At 42.6% G+C, this 16,155-nt stretch overlaps 1 protein-coding gene across 5 annotated transcripts in view; it reads right to left on the bottom strand.

Annotated features, from left to right (window-relative positions):
• The window catches only part of ZNF608 (zinc finger protein 608), a 195,642-nt gene that overhangs the window by 33,669 nt on the left and 145,818 nt on the right, over positions 1 to 16,155 (bottom strand). For all 5 annotated transcript variants that reach the window (XM_033928994.1, XM_033928993.1, XM_033928992.1 and 2 more), the window contains one exon: positions 3,853 to 3,940. In XM_033928994.1, coding sequence (XP_033784885.1) covers positions 3,853 to 3,940 — 88 coding nt within the window. The remainder of the gene's footprint in view (positions 1 to 3,852; positions 3,941 to 16,155) is intronic.

The following is a 16,155-nucleotide window of genomic DNA, read 5'->3' as shown; positions in this document are numbered from 1 at the left end:
TCCTTTTACTAAGGCGCGCAAGCCATTTTAGCGCATGCTAAACGCTAATGCATCCATTATATTCTATGGATGTGTTAGCGTTTAGCGTGCATTAAAACGGCTAGCGCGCCTTAGTAAAAGGACCCCTAAATGTATTTTATTAACCACATTGATTATACATGCAAGCTGAACTATATTTTTATCTGAGCAAGAGTTAATTTTATGCTCAACGTGTAGCATGGTTAGTAATCAAGGGTAGTATTCCTATATATTTAACATTAATTAGAAACAAATTTGCCTATACAGTGGTACCTTGGTTTAAGAGCATAATTCGTTCCAGAAGCATGCTCTTAAACCAAAACACTCGTATATCAAAGCAACTTTCCCCATAGATAATGGAAACTTCAACAATTCGTTCCACCAACCCCCCCCCCCGAGGCTACCGGCGCTGCTCCATCACCCCCTCCCCACACTCTAACCGGCATCACACACCCCCGAACCGGCATCGCAACCCTCCCCCCCCGCGAGAACCGCAAAGCACCCCCGTGCTGAAAGTGGCATCCGCCCGCCCTTCCTCCCAAGCACGGTCCTTACCCCCTTCTGCTCGTTATAAAGGTGAATGCGAGCTCCCACCTCTTGCCTGGGCTGGGCCTTGAGCATCTGCGCATGCTCAAGGCCTTCTGGCTCTCGTTCTCTCCGAGATCTCGTTCTCTCCGAGAGAATGAGAGCCAAAAGGTCTTGAGCATGCGCAGATGCTCAAAGCCCAGCCCAGGCAAGAGGCGGGAGCTCGCATTCACACTTACAACGAGCAGAAGGGGTAAGGACCAAGTGCTTGGGAGCAAGGGCGGGCGGATGCCGCTTTCAGCACGGGGGTGCTTTGCGGTTCTCGCGGGGGGGAGGGGGGTTGCGATACTGGTTCGGGGGGGGGTGCGATGCCGGTTAGAGTGAGGGGGAGATGCTCGTACACCAGAACATGCTCGGTTTGCGAGGCAAAAGTTTGCTGAGTGTTTTGCTCTTCTTGCAAAACACTCGCAAACCGGGTTACTCGCAAACTGAGGTTCCACTGTATAAATATATACATTCAGGAAGGAAGTTATCAAACTACATTAGGGTCTTAAAGACATACAGTATTATTGTCCTTTAATTTGACTTAAAGAACTGTAACGCAGCTTGTGTTGCTCTACCACAGTGATATTTAGATAATCATAGGGCTGATAATCAAAACATAAAGATGTCCAAAAAAACCCCTAAGTTGGCACTTGGATGTCCTAATCGCTGGGACCTCCAAATGCTGATAATCAAAACTGGTTTCCTGGACATCTAGCAGGACGTTTTTCCCACTGTACATCCAGAATTCACACAGGTGTGTTAGGTGGTGTGCTATGGGCGGGTTTGGGGTGGTTTAGACTTGGACTTCTTGCTACAATAATGGAACCTTTTACAAGATGGTCTGGACAAAATTTTGGACATTTTAGGCTAGAAATGTTTTGAAAGCGAATAAATGTCAAAAAGATACCCAAACTGACCAGATAATCAATGGAAGGATTAAATACTGATCCCTCCCCAACACTTCTCCAGTGGTCACATAACTCCTCCCACTCCACAAAAATCAGAATGAAAAACTGCATACCCATTTGTAGAACAGCAGCATCTGATATGGGAAAGCCTACCAGAGTACCATACAGGTGTCTTAAATAGGCTAGTGGGTGGGCTAGTTGCCATGGGAACTAATCTAATCTAATCTTCTGCCCACTTTAGCCCATAAACCACTCTAAACACTACATTTATGTGTGAGCCCACCAAAACCCTACTATACTGGCATATAGGTGCCACATGCAGCCATAAGGCTATTGGGGTGGTAGACGGGTAGGTATAGTACATACTGGGGGAGTTTTGGGAGCTCATCCTAAATTATAAGGGGGTTATGGTGAGATATACTTATGACACTCTTTATGTGAAGTTCACAGCAGTGCCCTCTGAGGTGCCCCACTGCTCTGCTGGAATGTCTATGTAGCCAGTCCATTACAAGGTTGGCCCCTCCTATGTCTAAATGCAGACCATTTGGACTTTTCTAACGACGTTTTTTGTGCCGAAAATGGAGTATAACTTTGGCAGTCTCAATGTCCTGGCAGACTGGATGTCGGTCCCGGTCATTCGCGGTGTGAATGACCAGACAGGAGAAGGCAACTGGAGGGCCGGCGACTGAAGGAAATCACTTAAATTTAGATGACCTTTTTTAAAATTATTAGAGCAAATGAAGTAAATCACTCGCTGTATGCTCCAACCACCTCTTCCTGTACTAAAGTCGGGCCTTACCAATCAGGAGCTGCATGTCAAATCAGCTCCTGATTGGTGAGGCCCGACTATAGAACAGGGAGAGGCGGTCGGAGCACACAGCGAGTGATTTACTTCATTTGCTCTAATAATTTTAAAAAAGGTCATCTAAATTTAAGCGCCTGTTGCATGATTAAATTTATAGAATGCTACTAGCATTTACTTACATGCTTAAATGGCAATAGTGTGCTCAATTACGTGCTAAAATACTATGGGCTCCTTTTACGAAGGCGCTTTAGCGGTTTAATGCACTTAATACCGCGCGCTATACCGCCGGATGCGCTAGCCACTACCGCCCCTTTTAAGCAGGCGATAGTTTTTCGGCTAGCGCGGGGGTTAGCGAGTGATGAAAAGTCGCACGGGTTAAACCCGCTAACGCACCTTTGTAAAAGGAGCCCTATGTGTAACTGTAAAAGGGCATTCACGAGGGAGGGGCGTGTCATAGATGGGGCGGTAAATTAAGCATATAAATATCACATTTAGGTGCTAATGTTTACACCAGCCACAGACCTGCTGTAACTGTTAGCACCTATATGTAGGTGCAATGATGCTAACTTACACTATTATTCTACAACAGCAATTACCGTGTTTCCGCGAAAATAAGACAGTGTCTCATATTCATTTGGGGCCTAAAAAAGGCACTAGGTCTTATTTTCGGGGTATGCACATGATCATCTCTCCCTTCCTCTCCTTCACCGCAATTCTTCCTCTTTCCTTTCTCTCCCCCACATGTGCAGCAGCATCTTTCCTCTCCTCCTTCCCTCCCTCCCATCCCCCTGTGCAGCAGAAGTTTGCCCAGCTTCTATCCTTCCCTCCCTCCCATCCCTCGTACAGCAGAACCCTTGAGCACCCCCCTGCCCCCACCACGCAGCCAAACCCCTGCTGACCCTCCAGCCTTCCCTCCCCGCTGACCGCGAGCGAGCCCTACTTTCATCCGAAGCACTCTAAATAGGCTGCTTGGCCTGGTCCGTTGGGGATTTCAATCTGCCGCGTTACTGATATCAGCAACGCGGCAGAGTGAAATCCCCAACGGACAAGGCCAAGCAGCCTGTTTAGAGTGCTGCCGGCCTGATGTTGCTTCAGATGAAGGTAGGGCTCGTTCGCGGTTGGCGGGGAGGGAAGGATGGAGGGTCAGCAGGGGTTTGGCTGCACGGTGGGGGGAGGCAGGGGGCGGCGGTGCCGTGTTGAAGAGTTGCCAGAGAATCCCGGGGCTAGGGCTTATTTTTGGGGTAGAGCTTATATTAAGACCTACCTCGAAAATGATACTAGGGCTTATTTTTGGGGTAGGCCTTATTTTCGGGGAAACACAGTATGTATGTAAATGATACTATCTAATAGATGTATTGACTGTTTCATTTTGGCACCTAAATTGTGGTGCCCAATTATAAACTCACTATGTTAGCATGCACTAACTTCTTTAAAGCATGCTAAAATACTAAATGAGCACTGATGATATCCAAAGACTGTATTACCTTTTAAAATTGTTAAGCTTTGTATAATTCATCCTCAATTAAGTAAAATAGAATAATGATTGCCTACCTGGGAGGGGCCCAGTCATGCTTTGTACAGTCCAGCAGCGTTCCTACATAAGTCTTGTTACGCCATGTAACATTTACTACTAGGACACCTGCAGATAAGAGGAAAAAAATTATCAATTTGAAAAGCGACTTTTTTCCTTAAAAAGCATCACTTGCTTGGAAAAACTGTGGTTTACATGCTTCCTCTTTATGGTTTCCATAACCTCATCATGCTAATACCTACAGGAAACTGTGTGCAAAAGTGTGAAAGTATGTGTCTGTGTGTGATCAAGAAACAGAAGATAGAGGGAAATGGCTTTTACCATGTCCTGCTGTAAATTGACAATGCAACTCCGAATTTTGTTATTATTACATATAATTGCTGCCATCTGGTAAACAGCCAGAATAAGCTGAGAACCAGTTCCAAGCTGCTTAAATAAAGCAGTTACCTCAAATAATTTACTTTGTTTTCAACAAAGAAAAAAAGTATTATTTAATGTTATATGAAATTGTATTAGGAGGGGCTTTCAACTCAGTTCTGGGCACACCAAACTACTCAAGTTTCCAGGATATCCACAATCTATATGTATGAGATATATTTACATGTGCTAACTCCATTGTATGCAAATCTATTTGATTCATTATGGGTATCCTGAAAATCCAACTACTTCTATGTGTTGAAGAAATCAGTTGGAAATCACTGTTCTGTACATATTATGATATACAAGAATATATACATATATGCATACATACACATGCAAACCTTTTTCCATAAATTCTTTTAGAAATTGACTTCCTCTCAAAATGTGCATTCTGGAATTTTAGCTTGTCTAAAAAGTTAGCATTTCACTGACTTTAATTAAAATGGTAAAACTAGTATGATTTTATTTGCTTGTCCCTTTGCTTGTTTTCCACATTTTAAAATTAACATAATTTGCAGCCAATGTAATAAGCATACACTGAAAATCTGCTCACATAGACCTTTATTTTATAAATAGTCCAGGTAGGCACCCAAGCTAAGTGAAAAACACTGTTTAAAAAGAGATTATGTACTTACCCTGGTAAGCTCTTTTCCAGTGGATAGGCGAGACATTCTAGACAACAGGGTTATTTCCCCCTGCTCACATGAACTGCAGAAGGCATCCACTCCGGATTTTTCACTCTGCCTCCAGTGTACTTCACAGATCATCTTAGCGCCCTCTAGCATTCAGTACCTAAGCATAGAAAGGCACCCACACATGTAAAGTAGAGGCACCAGTAACCACAGGCTAAACTACTGTTTTGCTCATAAATAACAAAACAGTACCATAAACCGCTAACACAGGCTTCAAAGGAACTCAGAAACTACTCCCTAACAAGTTGAACAAATGTACAGATTCTTCATAACCCCAAAGGGCTAGCCGGTCACCAAGAATCAGCTTGGAGAAGCATAAATAGATTGAAAACTGAAAGCAGGTGCAGGAACGACAGAGCAGAGAGTCTAGAATGTCTCACCTATCTACTGGAAAAGAGCTTACCACGGTAGGTATATAACCTCTTTTTTCAGTTCAATAGGTGAGACATTCTAGGCAACAGGGACGTACAAAAGCAGTCCCCCTTAATATAGCTAGGGTGGGTTTGCTGCACCAGCCCTAAAGGCCGAGGACCCAAAGGCCAAGTCCTGCCTGTAGAACTTGGCAAACTTGTTAAGCAAAGATCACGTGGCCGCCCTGCAAATCTCTTTAGGAGGAAGAGCTCAAGCTTCAGCCCACAACGAAGCCACACTCCTTGTAGAATGTGCCCTGACAAAAGCAGGAGACTGTTTCCCTGTCAGAATATAAGCTGATAAAATGGCCTTACGAATCCATCTGGATATTGTGACCTTAGAAGCGGGAGCACCCAGCTGAAATGAATGAGTCAGCACAAACAGATGGTCAGAGATCTGAAACTCGTTAGTGACCTCCAAATAACGTAGGAGCACCCTGCGCACATCCGATTTCTTCAGCAGGCGATCCTGAGTTCTGGAACCTATCGGCTGAAAAGAAGGCAAACACACTTCCTGATTGACATGGAAAGCTGAAATAACCTTTGGCAAAAAGGAAGGAACTGTCTGCAAACAACCCTCGCCTCTAAAATACAGAGAAAAGGGTCTCTACAAGACAACGCCTGCAGTTCGGAAACCCTATGGGCAGAGGTGATGGCAATAAGAAAAACAGTCTTGAGAGTTAAATCCAAGAAAGAGGCATCCCGAAGAGGCTCAAAGGGAGCTCCAGCAAGGCCCAACATCAAATTAAGGTCCCAAGCTGGGAAAGGATTCCTAACGGGTGGCCGGACCCAAAGAGCCCCCTTCAAGAATCGAGCAATATCTGGATGCAACGCCAAAGAGAACCGACTGTCCCAGGATCAAAAACAGGACAGTCCGGCCACCTGAACCCGCAGAGATGCCACAGTGAGGCCTTTATCCAAAACTGCCTGAAGAAAAGCAAAAATCCGCGTGAGCAGAGCTGAAGGAGGATCCACCTGGTCTGGGGCACACCAAAGCTGGAAGGTTTTCCATGCCTTAGCATAGGCCGACACCGTGGATGACTTTTTAGCTCTGAGAAGCTTATCAACTACCAGATCCGAATATCCTTTATGTTCTAGGGCAGCATGCTTAAGAGCCATGCCATAAGTGCAAAGCGACCTGGATCTTCCATGGCCACAGAAGAGAAGGTCCGGATAGACGCTCAGATGGAGACCGTATCCCACATTCAGCAGCAGCAGATCCATGCACCACAGTCTTCAAGACCAATCGGGCATCTGACGTGCAGCAGATCCGCGTACCACAGTTTTCAAGGCCAATCAGGTGCCACCAGAATGATGTGCCTGGGATGACCCTCAATCTTTTGAAGGACTTGCCTGATCATTGGTCAAGTAGGAAAGACCTAGAGAAAAACTCCCGGAGGCTACGGTTGCACTACAGCATCGAGCTCCTCGCTTTCAGGCTCGGATCTGTAACTGAAGGAGTGCTGTGCCTTCTTGTTCCTTGCTGTAGCTATGAGGTCGAAGCTGGGCTGCCCCTAGCGCTGCACAATTGCCTGGAACACCTCCGGTGAGAGGGCTCACTCGCTCGGATCCAGAGTCTGCTGGCTGAGAAAATCTGCTTGAATGTTATCCACTCCAGCCACATGCACTGCCATCAGTGCCAGAAGATGACATTCTGCCCATGGGAAAATCAGGCGGGCTTCCTGAGCCAAGGGAAAGCTCTTGGTCCCTCCCTGGCAATTGACATAGGCCACCACTGTCACATTGTCGGAGAAGACCCAGACTGCCTATCCTTCCTGGGTCACGTGCAATGCTCTCAGGGCAAGACAAATGGCACTGAGCTCCAGACGGTTGATTGACCACATTTTCTGAGACACAGTCCAACAGCCCTGAAGAGGACGATGATTGCAGTGCATTCCCTAGCCCCCAAGGCTGGCATCTGTCTTCACCACAGTCCAGGAGGCAATGTGCAACGGCGATTTGCAGAGTGATTGAAAATGAAGCCACCAGTTCATGCTCGCTCGGGCCTCCAAAGTCCACAGCAGACACATCTGCAAGGCATTCCTGTGGGGTGCCCAGCAGGAATGCAAGGCATGCTGAAGAGGATTCATGTGCGCTCTTGCCCAAGTGACAACATCCAGCTTGGCCACCATGGATTCCAGTAACCTGTAGGTAGTCCCACACTGCAGGAGCCAATTTCTTCAAAGGAGCCGTAATCTGGGTGGAGGCTTGAGCCCGCTTAGTGGACAGTGCAACAACTTCAGGGACGGCCCTGAGCTCCAAGGATTATTATGCAAACTTCCAACAGGTACCCAAGAAGAGATCTACCTGTCAGCTACAGATCAAAGTCTTTGAATTCACAAATAGGCAGAGCCTCTAAATTGCTGTAGATGCGAAAATACCCGCAAAAGGGGACAAAACTATGTCAAAGTAAAATAATAAAAGTGAGGAGAGCAGAAACACACACAGCTGAAGCAATGAGTGCAGAAGGAAAGACTGCTAGAGGGCACTAAGCTGATCTGTGAAGTACACTGGAGGCAGAGTGAAAAATCTGGAGTGGATTCTTTCTGCAGTCCATGCGAGTATGGGGAAATAGTCCTGTTGTCTAGAATGTCTCACCTATTGCACTAGAAATGATGCTTTAAACTGATTTTCAAGGTGCCTACTAGCGCCTTAAAAAAACAGCACCAGATTTGCACCTCTGTAGGCGATTTACAGCGCCTACTGCCAATGTAGGCATAGCTAACACCGGATGAGGCATTAGGCGCCATAAAGTGCCTATGGAGATGCAATTCACGTCTAAGGTAAGCGCTAGAAATGCAGGCCTTGAAAACCGTGGCCTATATTTACAGCGCCTATCTTTGCCAGAGGTACTATTCTCTAAATGGCTCAGTCGCTTTTAAGGTGGCCACCAACAATGCACTGTTTAGAGAATCCGGCCCATGTTTACCTTATTTATATACTTTAATTCACACATATACATTCTGCAAGGAATTTCAGTTATGTTGAAGAATTTTAGGAACTCAGACAATGAATTGATTATAATGGCAGTTCTAATAAAGAGCAGAACCTGTGAGCCAAAAATATTTGAGACCTACAGTCCCATTTTAGATAATGTAAGTGTGATATTAAGGTTGGGACTTGTCAAATTCTGGTAGCATTTCAGCAAAAAGATCTGACAATATAGAGATTTTGCTAAAATACATGTAGGAATACATATACTGTATGTACACCAATTACATGTGGCAGGAGCAGCCATTTTTGCAATTGACAATATCTAAAACATCAATGGAAGCAACAGGCAATATACACATCTAATCTGGTATTTCAAAGTCATTTAAGTGCCAACACTTATATATGCTTGCCATGTTGGAAACTTACTAGTTTAAATGATCCTAAGTATGAGCCCACAATCATTTGGCACAATTTTGGGAGTAACCTCAAAATTGATTGTGCCAAATGATCACTATCCAAAACAAACACTGGGGGAGCAGCTGTAAACCTCAACACTGATCTGGTGATTCCCCTTCTTCAATATACATGTATTGTTTGATCCCAGTCTTATCCTTCCCAAAGCACGCCCCATCCATATGCAAGAATTGCAGATTTCCATATTTAAATATTTGCTTTCTAAAACTGGATTTTCAATGTTTGATATACATGCATAAATGCCAGTATACTGTATGTACAAATCAACTGCTAAACTTTCCTTAAACAATTTATTCTAGATGTTAGCACAATAAGTTTAAGTAACTTGATTAAAGTCAAACAGTGAATGCCGTATAGGGAAATTGAAACAATGAGCCTTACATTGAGCTAGATTCACTAAACTTACCGATCCTGTTTTTGCGATCGTTCCCTGATCTGATTCACTAAACATCTTCCCGATCAATCTCCTATCCAATCTGATCCACCTATGCAAATGAGGGGAAATGGCATGCAAAAGTAGGAAGCAATCGATTCACTAAGCAGAAGAAGAAACACTGACTGTGTTTGCCGATCCGAAAAGAAGCAACTGCAGAGGACCAGTCGCTTACTATCCTTGCCAACTCTCCTGCCCAGAAATTTCAGTATCGAGGTTACAACCCCATATAAAACAACCATTAAAATTAAAAATAAAACTGTAAAATAATTTTACATATGCGTAAGAATTCATTCCTGTTTTATACTCTTTAAAATGTGCATTGCGAGCCCATGGTTTTAACCAGTGTGTTCTGTTCAATAAATGTCTATAATCTGGCTAAGTAAACTGCAGCCACCCCTCCCCCTTTCTTTAGAGCTCACTTGTCATGTGTATATGATGTCACAGGGTCGCATTGTTTGGTTCGCGCTTCAAGGCCCAAGAAGCTGCACAGCTTCATGGGATTCGTATGCTGTACATATGACTGAGCATGATCCCAGCGTTGTTAACTGTGTCTGTTAGCAATGTTAACTTTCCGCATTCCCCGTGTGAAATGGACGGCGGATGCTGGTTACGCCATCCAACAGTTCGCAATTTCTCCTTCAAAACCTTCGAAGAATTAATCCACCAGTTCCGGCCACAGCTTCAACTTCTTACAACAAAACCTCCGAAGAGAACAGATATCTCTCTTCTGCTGTTGTTTATATTGCATTTTTTACAACAACAATGCTTTGCGGGCGGTGCATTCGATGCCCGCCAATGATGTGCGTGACTAAACCCCACCCACTAACTACATAGTAAAGGGCGAAGAGCTAGCACATGCGTAAAGTGCATCAATAACCAACAAGGATACTCTGCGCATGCGTTTCGATCGCTACAGGGCGTGCGTCTGATCAGATCATTTGCATGCAAAAAAGACAGTGAATTAATCGCTGTTTCAAAATCGGCCAACAGCGATTGAATCTCTATCTTTAGTGACTCTGGGCCATTGCATGCTTAGTCTAACCCTTTGCTGCACTGTAAAATAAACAACATGCTAACCTAGTTTTCATATAAAATAATAATAATATGTACAAAGATTCCAACCATGTCTCTAATCTCTCTGCTTGATTTATTTCACCATGGTGTTTTCTCATTCTGTTGGAAAACAATTCCATTTTGCTGCACCAACTGAGAGCAAGCATGCAACCTGCAGTTTATTTCCTTCAGGTCCTTTTAACAGCAGTAGAGCACTTCAAGTGCTATTAACTGAAGAGCGAAGAAAGAATGGATTTCCTTATCCATGTCTCCAGGAACAAAAAAGCTTTAAAAATAATTCCCCATATGGTGTTAAATTCCTGCTATTCAAGTAGATGAATTCCATACATATACTGTAACACATACAAATACACTGCAAGAAACATCTTTCAAGTCGTGGCTTCTAAATTAAACCTGCTGGAAAGGAAACATGACCCATCATAAATTCACAGGAGGGGGTGGATGGGTGAAAATGACTGTTACTCTTAAAAATGTAAACTGTAAAATACTAGGCACATAAGACAATTTTTCCATTGTTCAGCCAAAAAAACGAGGCTATTGCATGCACTTTTCTCCTCTTGCTCATTAAAAAAATGGCAACTATAGCAGTGGAAAACAGATCTGTTTCCTCATCATTTGTCTCCAGGGTATGGTGTGAAGTGTCAGCGACCTTTCCAGCTGTTTAAAATTCTTCAGCCTGCCAGTTATATTTACAGCACTGGAATATATTTGTATTGACAGGAGGTTTTAGCATAAAATGCAACAGCCTGAATTACTGTGTTACAAAGCCTCTGATGTCGCACAAATGTATAATTGCAATTCCTTGAAAGGAAACATGAAAGAAACAACAAACCCTCCATTCTTGGCATAATAAAATTAAAACCAGGAAAAGTCTGCACAGACTCTAAACATGTGTCTGCAGTGAAAGGCTTTTGTGATTCCTGCTCCCTGAAGGGTTTCATATTCCCAACAAAAGAAGGCTGTAGATTGGCCAACTCCTGCTGGGAGAACTGGAATCTGATTTGCTAGGTTCAGCTCTGTGGCCCAGGCTACCACAAGCAAGCACCTCAGATTTAAAATGAGTCGAGAAGGAAATAAAAATGATGCAGCACAGTGACTAAAGGAGGGATAAGTACCTTATCAGGCAGGAATAATCTTAACAAGGAAAGTGCCCTGCCTAATGCTTCCTGAGTCTAAATCAAACACTGGTTTGTTTGCATTAAGGAGGTCTGTCAGTACGGCTGAAAGATTACAGTCTGCTAGACTGTACTGTGTAAAGTTCAGAGTACAGTAAAAGCATGGTTTGCGAGCATAATTTGTTCTGGAAACATGCTTGTAATCCAAAACACTTGTATATCAAAATGAATTTCCCCATAAGAAATAATGGAAACTCCACAACCCCAAAACTTTAATACAAAATACTGTATGTACTCGTATTGCAAAACCTTGCTTGTTTAGAACAGTCACTACACTCCTGCAGTATCAGAGAGAGAAGAACCATCGGCTCAGTTGTGATGATGTAATGTGTGTATACTGTATGTACTTGTATTGCAAGACCTTGCTTGTATATCAAGTTAAAATTTAATCAAATGTTTTGCTTGTGCAAAACACTTGCATACCAAGTTACTTGTAATCCAAGGTTTTACTGTATTTGGAGAGCAGGGTTCCTTTTCAAATAATCCAGTCTCGACAACTACAGAAATAAAGGTTAATAAATTAAAACAAAAGAAAAAAAAAACCCAGAATAGATAACACAATATCTTTTTATTGGACTAACCGAAAACATTTTTGACTAGCATTTGAGACCTAAAAAAACCTTTCCAAAAGCTAGTCAAAAAATGTATTCACCTTATATACTATTTGTTGTTTCAGTTTTATTTATTAACCTTTATTTCTATAGTTTGGAATGGATAACAGAACAAACTATTTTATCCAAGACAACTATAATTGCCAATACACTTTTGTACAAACACATTCATAGCAGTAGGTTAAGCAACTAAGCAATTGTGTTAGGGGAATCCTGAAAGTAAAAAAATATTCTGTCCTATTCCTGTGTAATTACAAACAGATCTGCTTAAATATAAAACAAAATATATTACCAGAAAGTGGGAATTTTGTTTTGCCTATATCATTCCCATTTTATTAGTTTGTTTCCCCTGGAGATAATTATTGTGGCCTTTTCCCCAGTATTTTTATGGATAAAGCAATGTGATTGCCATGGTGTTCCCGTTTTACCCATCCACATCTTCTTGTTTCTCACGCCTTTCCTCTTCTCCCCTCCCATCCCCACCTTTCCCTTGAGATTGTTATTGGAATGCTTTGATGTTTCACTTATATATTTTCATATCATCACTTTTATTATACGTGACCTGAATAAAGTGGTTCTGCCTTCAAAAACTTGTTAAAAATATTACATTAATTTAATCAGAGGTATCACATTATTTTTCTTTCTTTTGTTTTACTGTATTTCTATTTAATACCAGTATTTTCAGAAATAGTAACAGCTTAGCATTCCTGAGTATACGCTGCCTTCCCTCCTTCCCTGCACCCTCCTGACCTCGACATGCCTCCATTCCCTCTGACTACGCCCCCCTCCCAAGCCACTATGGCCTCTCTTTCTCAATCTCTGTTTTATCTAATTGCCCTGCCTTTACATTGCCTCACATTTAACATCACTGTAAATGTACCACCGCTATAACATGTAACATCGCTGTATACGTACAGTCTCTTCTTTAGTATATGCCTTTTTATTACTGCTATTTATGTAACATCTCTGTAAATGTAACAACACTGTAATATGTATCATCGCTGTAAATGTACAGCCTCTCCTATTGTTAACCGCATTGAACTTCCATGGTATTGCGGTATACAAGAATAAAGTTATTATTATTATTATTATACATTCTAATAGCATTTTACACTTATAAGGCTTTAGAAATCTTTTCAACTAGAAGCAGAGGAAAACAGCAGTGACAGATCATGTGATAGAATTGAGATGCTGGCAGTCTCTGAATCTGCAATACCAGAGGGCAGATCTTGACAGCTATAATATTGAGGATGGGAGCAGCTAAAAACACAGAGCACTTCTTGATATAGCAGATTATGCTTGGCTTTGTTTCAAAAAAGAAAACAAGCACAACAGTTGATAATCTTGGAATACAACCATTTTAACTACTTGGCAACATTCTCTAAACATAGTTTACAAACCACTATGTATCTGTAATTAATCTCTATTCCAAGCAACTAAAATTTGAGAGTTTGGAAGAAAACAGGAACAGTCAGGGCTGGCTTTACATTTCATTCATTTCTATGCACACTTCAAAGGTGTCAGGAAGAGAATGCTACTGGACATCTCCCTGGAACCTGCTGAAGGTCCTACATGCTACTACTACCGTTAATTATTTCTATAGCGCTACCAGATGCATGCAACGCTGTACAGAGTCACAAAGAGTAAGAAAACAGTCCCTGCTCGAAAGAGCTTACAAGAACATAAGAATTGCCATTCTGGAACAAACTGAAGGTCCATCAAGCCCAGTATCCTGTTTCCAATAGTGGCCAATCCAGGTCCCAAGTACCTAGCTGGGTCCCAAGCACCTCTATAATTCACTCTGACTGTGGCAGAGTCTGGATGAAAGCATCTGTGAGATCTTGAGAGGACAACAGAGAATCTGAAGGACCCCTGGTGTAAATAATCAGCTGAAATGTGGGTCATACCGGGTCCTTAATAAATTTTCCTTCCTCTGGCTTCAGGCTTTGCTGTTCTTCTTATCCCATCAGGGCCCACTACATTACATTTTTCTTGCAATTAAAATACTACCATAGATCTATGTAATTTAAACATAAAAAGTATGTTTAAAAATGCAAGAAAGGTAGAAAAAGTCAATTAAACATTAAAAAAAAAGAATCACTGTACTCTGAAGTGAACCTTCTAAAAAGATGTGTATGCATAAATGTTTTTAAAATTATGTGTATGCATATATGTTTTAAAAATATGTTCAAAGTAAGTTTCAATCAGGAACAATAGGTAGATTATTCACCAAACTATTTAGTGGAGCTCGGACTAAAGATGACTGCGAAGAATTGCAAAGGGACCTGAACAAACTAGGGGAATGGGTGACGAGATGGCAGATGAAGTTCAACGTTGAGAAATGTAAAGTATTGCATGTGGGAAGCAGAAACCCGAGGTACAACTATACGATGGGAGGGATGTTATTGACTGAGAGTACCCAAGAAAGGGACTTGGGGGTAATGGTGGACATGACAATGAAGCCGATGGCACAGTGCGCAGCGGCCGTTAAGAAAGCGAATAGAATGCTAGGTATAATCAAGAAAGGTATTACAACCAGGACGAAAGAAGTTATCCTGCCGTTGTATCGGGCGATGGTGCGCCCGTATCTGGAATACTGCATCCAATATTGGTCGCCATACCTTAAGAAGAATATGGCGTTACTCGAGAGGGTTCAGAGGAAAGCGACACGTCTGATAAAAGGGATGGAAAACCTTTCATACGCTGAGAGATTGGAGAAACTGGGTCTCTTTTCCCTGGAGTAGAGGAGACTTAGAGGCGATATGATAGAGACTTATAAGATCATGAAGGGCATAGAGAGAGTAGAGAAGGAAAGATTCTTCAAACTTTCAAATACTAAAAGAACAAGAGGGCATTCGGAAAAGTTGAAAGGGGACAGATTCAAAACAAATGCTAGGAAGTTCTTCTTTACCCAACAAGGTGTGGTGGACACCTGGAATGCACTTCCAGAGGACATAATAGGGCAGAGTATGGTACTGGGGTTTAAGAAAGGATTGGACAGTTTCCTCTTGGAAAAGGGGATAGAAGGGTATAAATAGAGGATTACTGCACAGGTCCTAGACCTGTTGGGCCGCCATGTGAGCGGACTGCTGGGCATGATGGACCTCAGGTCTGACCCAGCAGAGGCATTGCTTATGTTCTGTCTATGGGCCTGATTTACTACAATTATAAAATTTTGTAACCCATATGACTAAAACTAGTTGTTTCCGTATTTTGACAATCCATGTTTCCAGTAAACCAAATTAAAAAACTTAACAATTGATATATGCATTAATAAACTGTTGTCAAACTTTGTTTTTAATTTTTCTTGCAATTTTGAATCGTCAATTGTTGAATTATATTGTTAATCGAAACAGTATATCTCTGGCAAATGAAATGATAGAAAGATGTAGTTTGTTGCATTTGAATCAGCATCTTCTTGATTACATAGCCAGCTGACTAACTCAATTTCTAAAACTTGGGGCTCCTTTTACAAAGCCGTACTAGATTGCCGTATGCGCTAGCCGCTACCGCCTCCTTTTGAGCAGACAGTATATTTCTGGCTAGCGTGCGATAATCCAGTGCGTGCAATAAAACCGCTAGCGTGGCTTTGTAAAAGGACCCCTTGGTCCCTTTTCTTGGATTATGACACATTTATGTAATTAGCTCCACTTAAAACTAGATTCTTTAAAGTTCTTTACCTACTTATTATCCAGATTTTATTACCGAAACATTCCAAGTAATTTTGGATCTGGAACTATTTTGGGGTTTTTTTTCTCTCTCTTTATCTATATTGTGTTCATCTTTCTGTCTCTTTATTTGTCTCTACACTTCTCCCTCCGGATTCGCGGGGGATAGGGGCAGAACCGGACCGCGAATGGTGAAATACCGCAAATATCTTCTGGTCCGGCTCTGACCCACCCCTGCCTCCCTCCTGCCTTCCCCCCGGCATCCCAGCCTTACCTGGTGGTCTAGCGGGCTTTCGGGGCAGGAACAATCTTCCTACGCTCCTGCCCCGTGCAGATCGCCAATAGGAAATAGCTGCCGTGAGTTCCCGTAGTCTCTCGAGACTACGACGGGAACTCCCCACAGCCATTTCCTATTGGCGATCTACATGG

The sequence above is a fragment of the Geotrypetes seraphini genome, chromosome 1 (genome assembly GCF_902459505.1).
Source record: "Geotrypetes seraphini chromosome 1, aGeoSer1.1, whole genome shotgun sequence".
Classification (NCBI taxonomy): domain Eukaryota; kingdom Metazoa; phylum Chordata; class Amphibia; order Gymnophiona; family Dermophiidae; genus Geotrypetes; species Geotrypetes seraphini.
The sequence above is the reverse complement of the archived record's forward strand: the minus strand, read 5'-3'. Positions and strand labels throughout refer to the sequence as shown.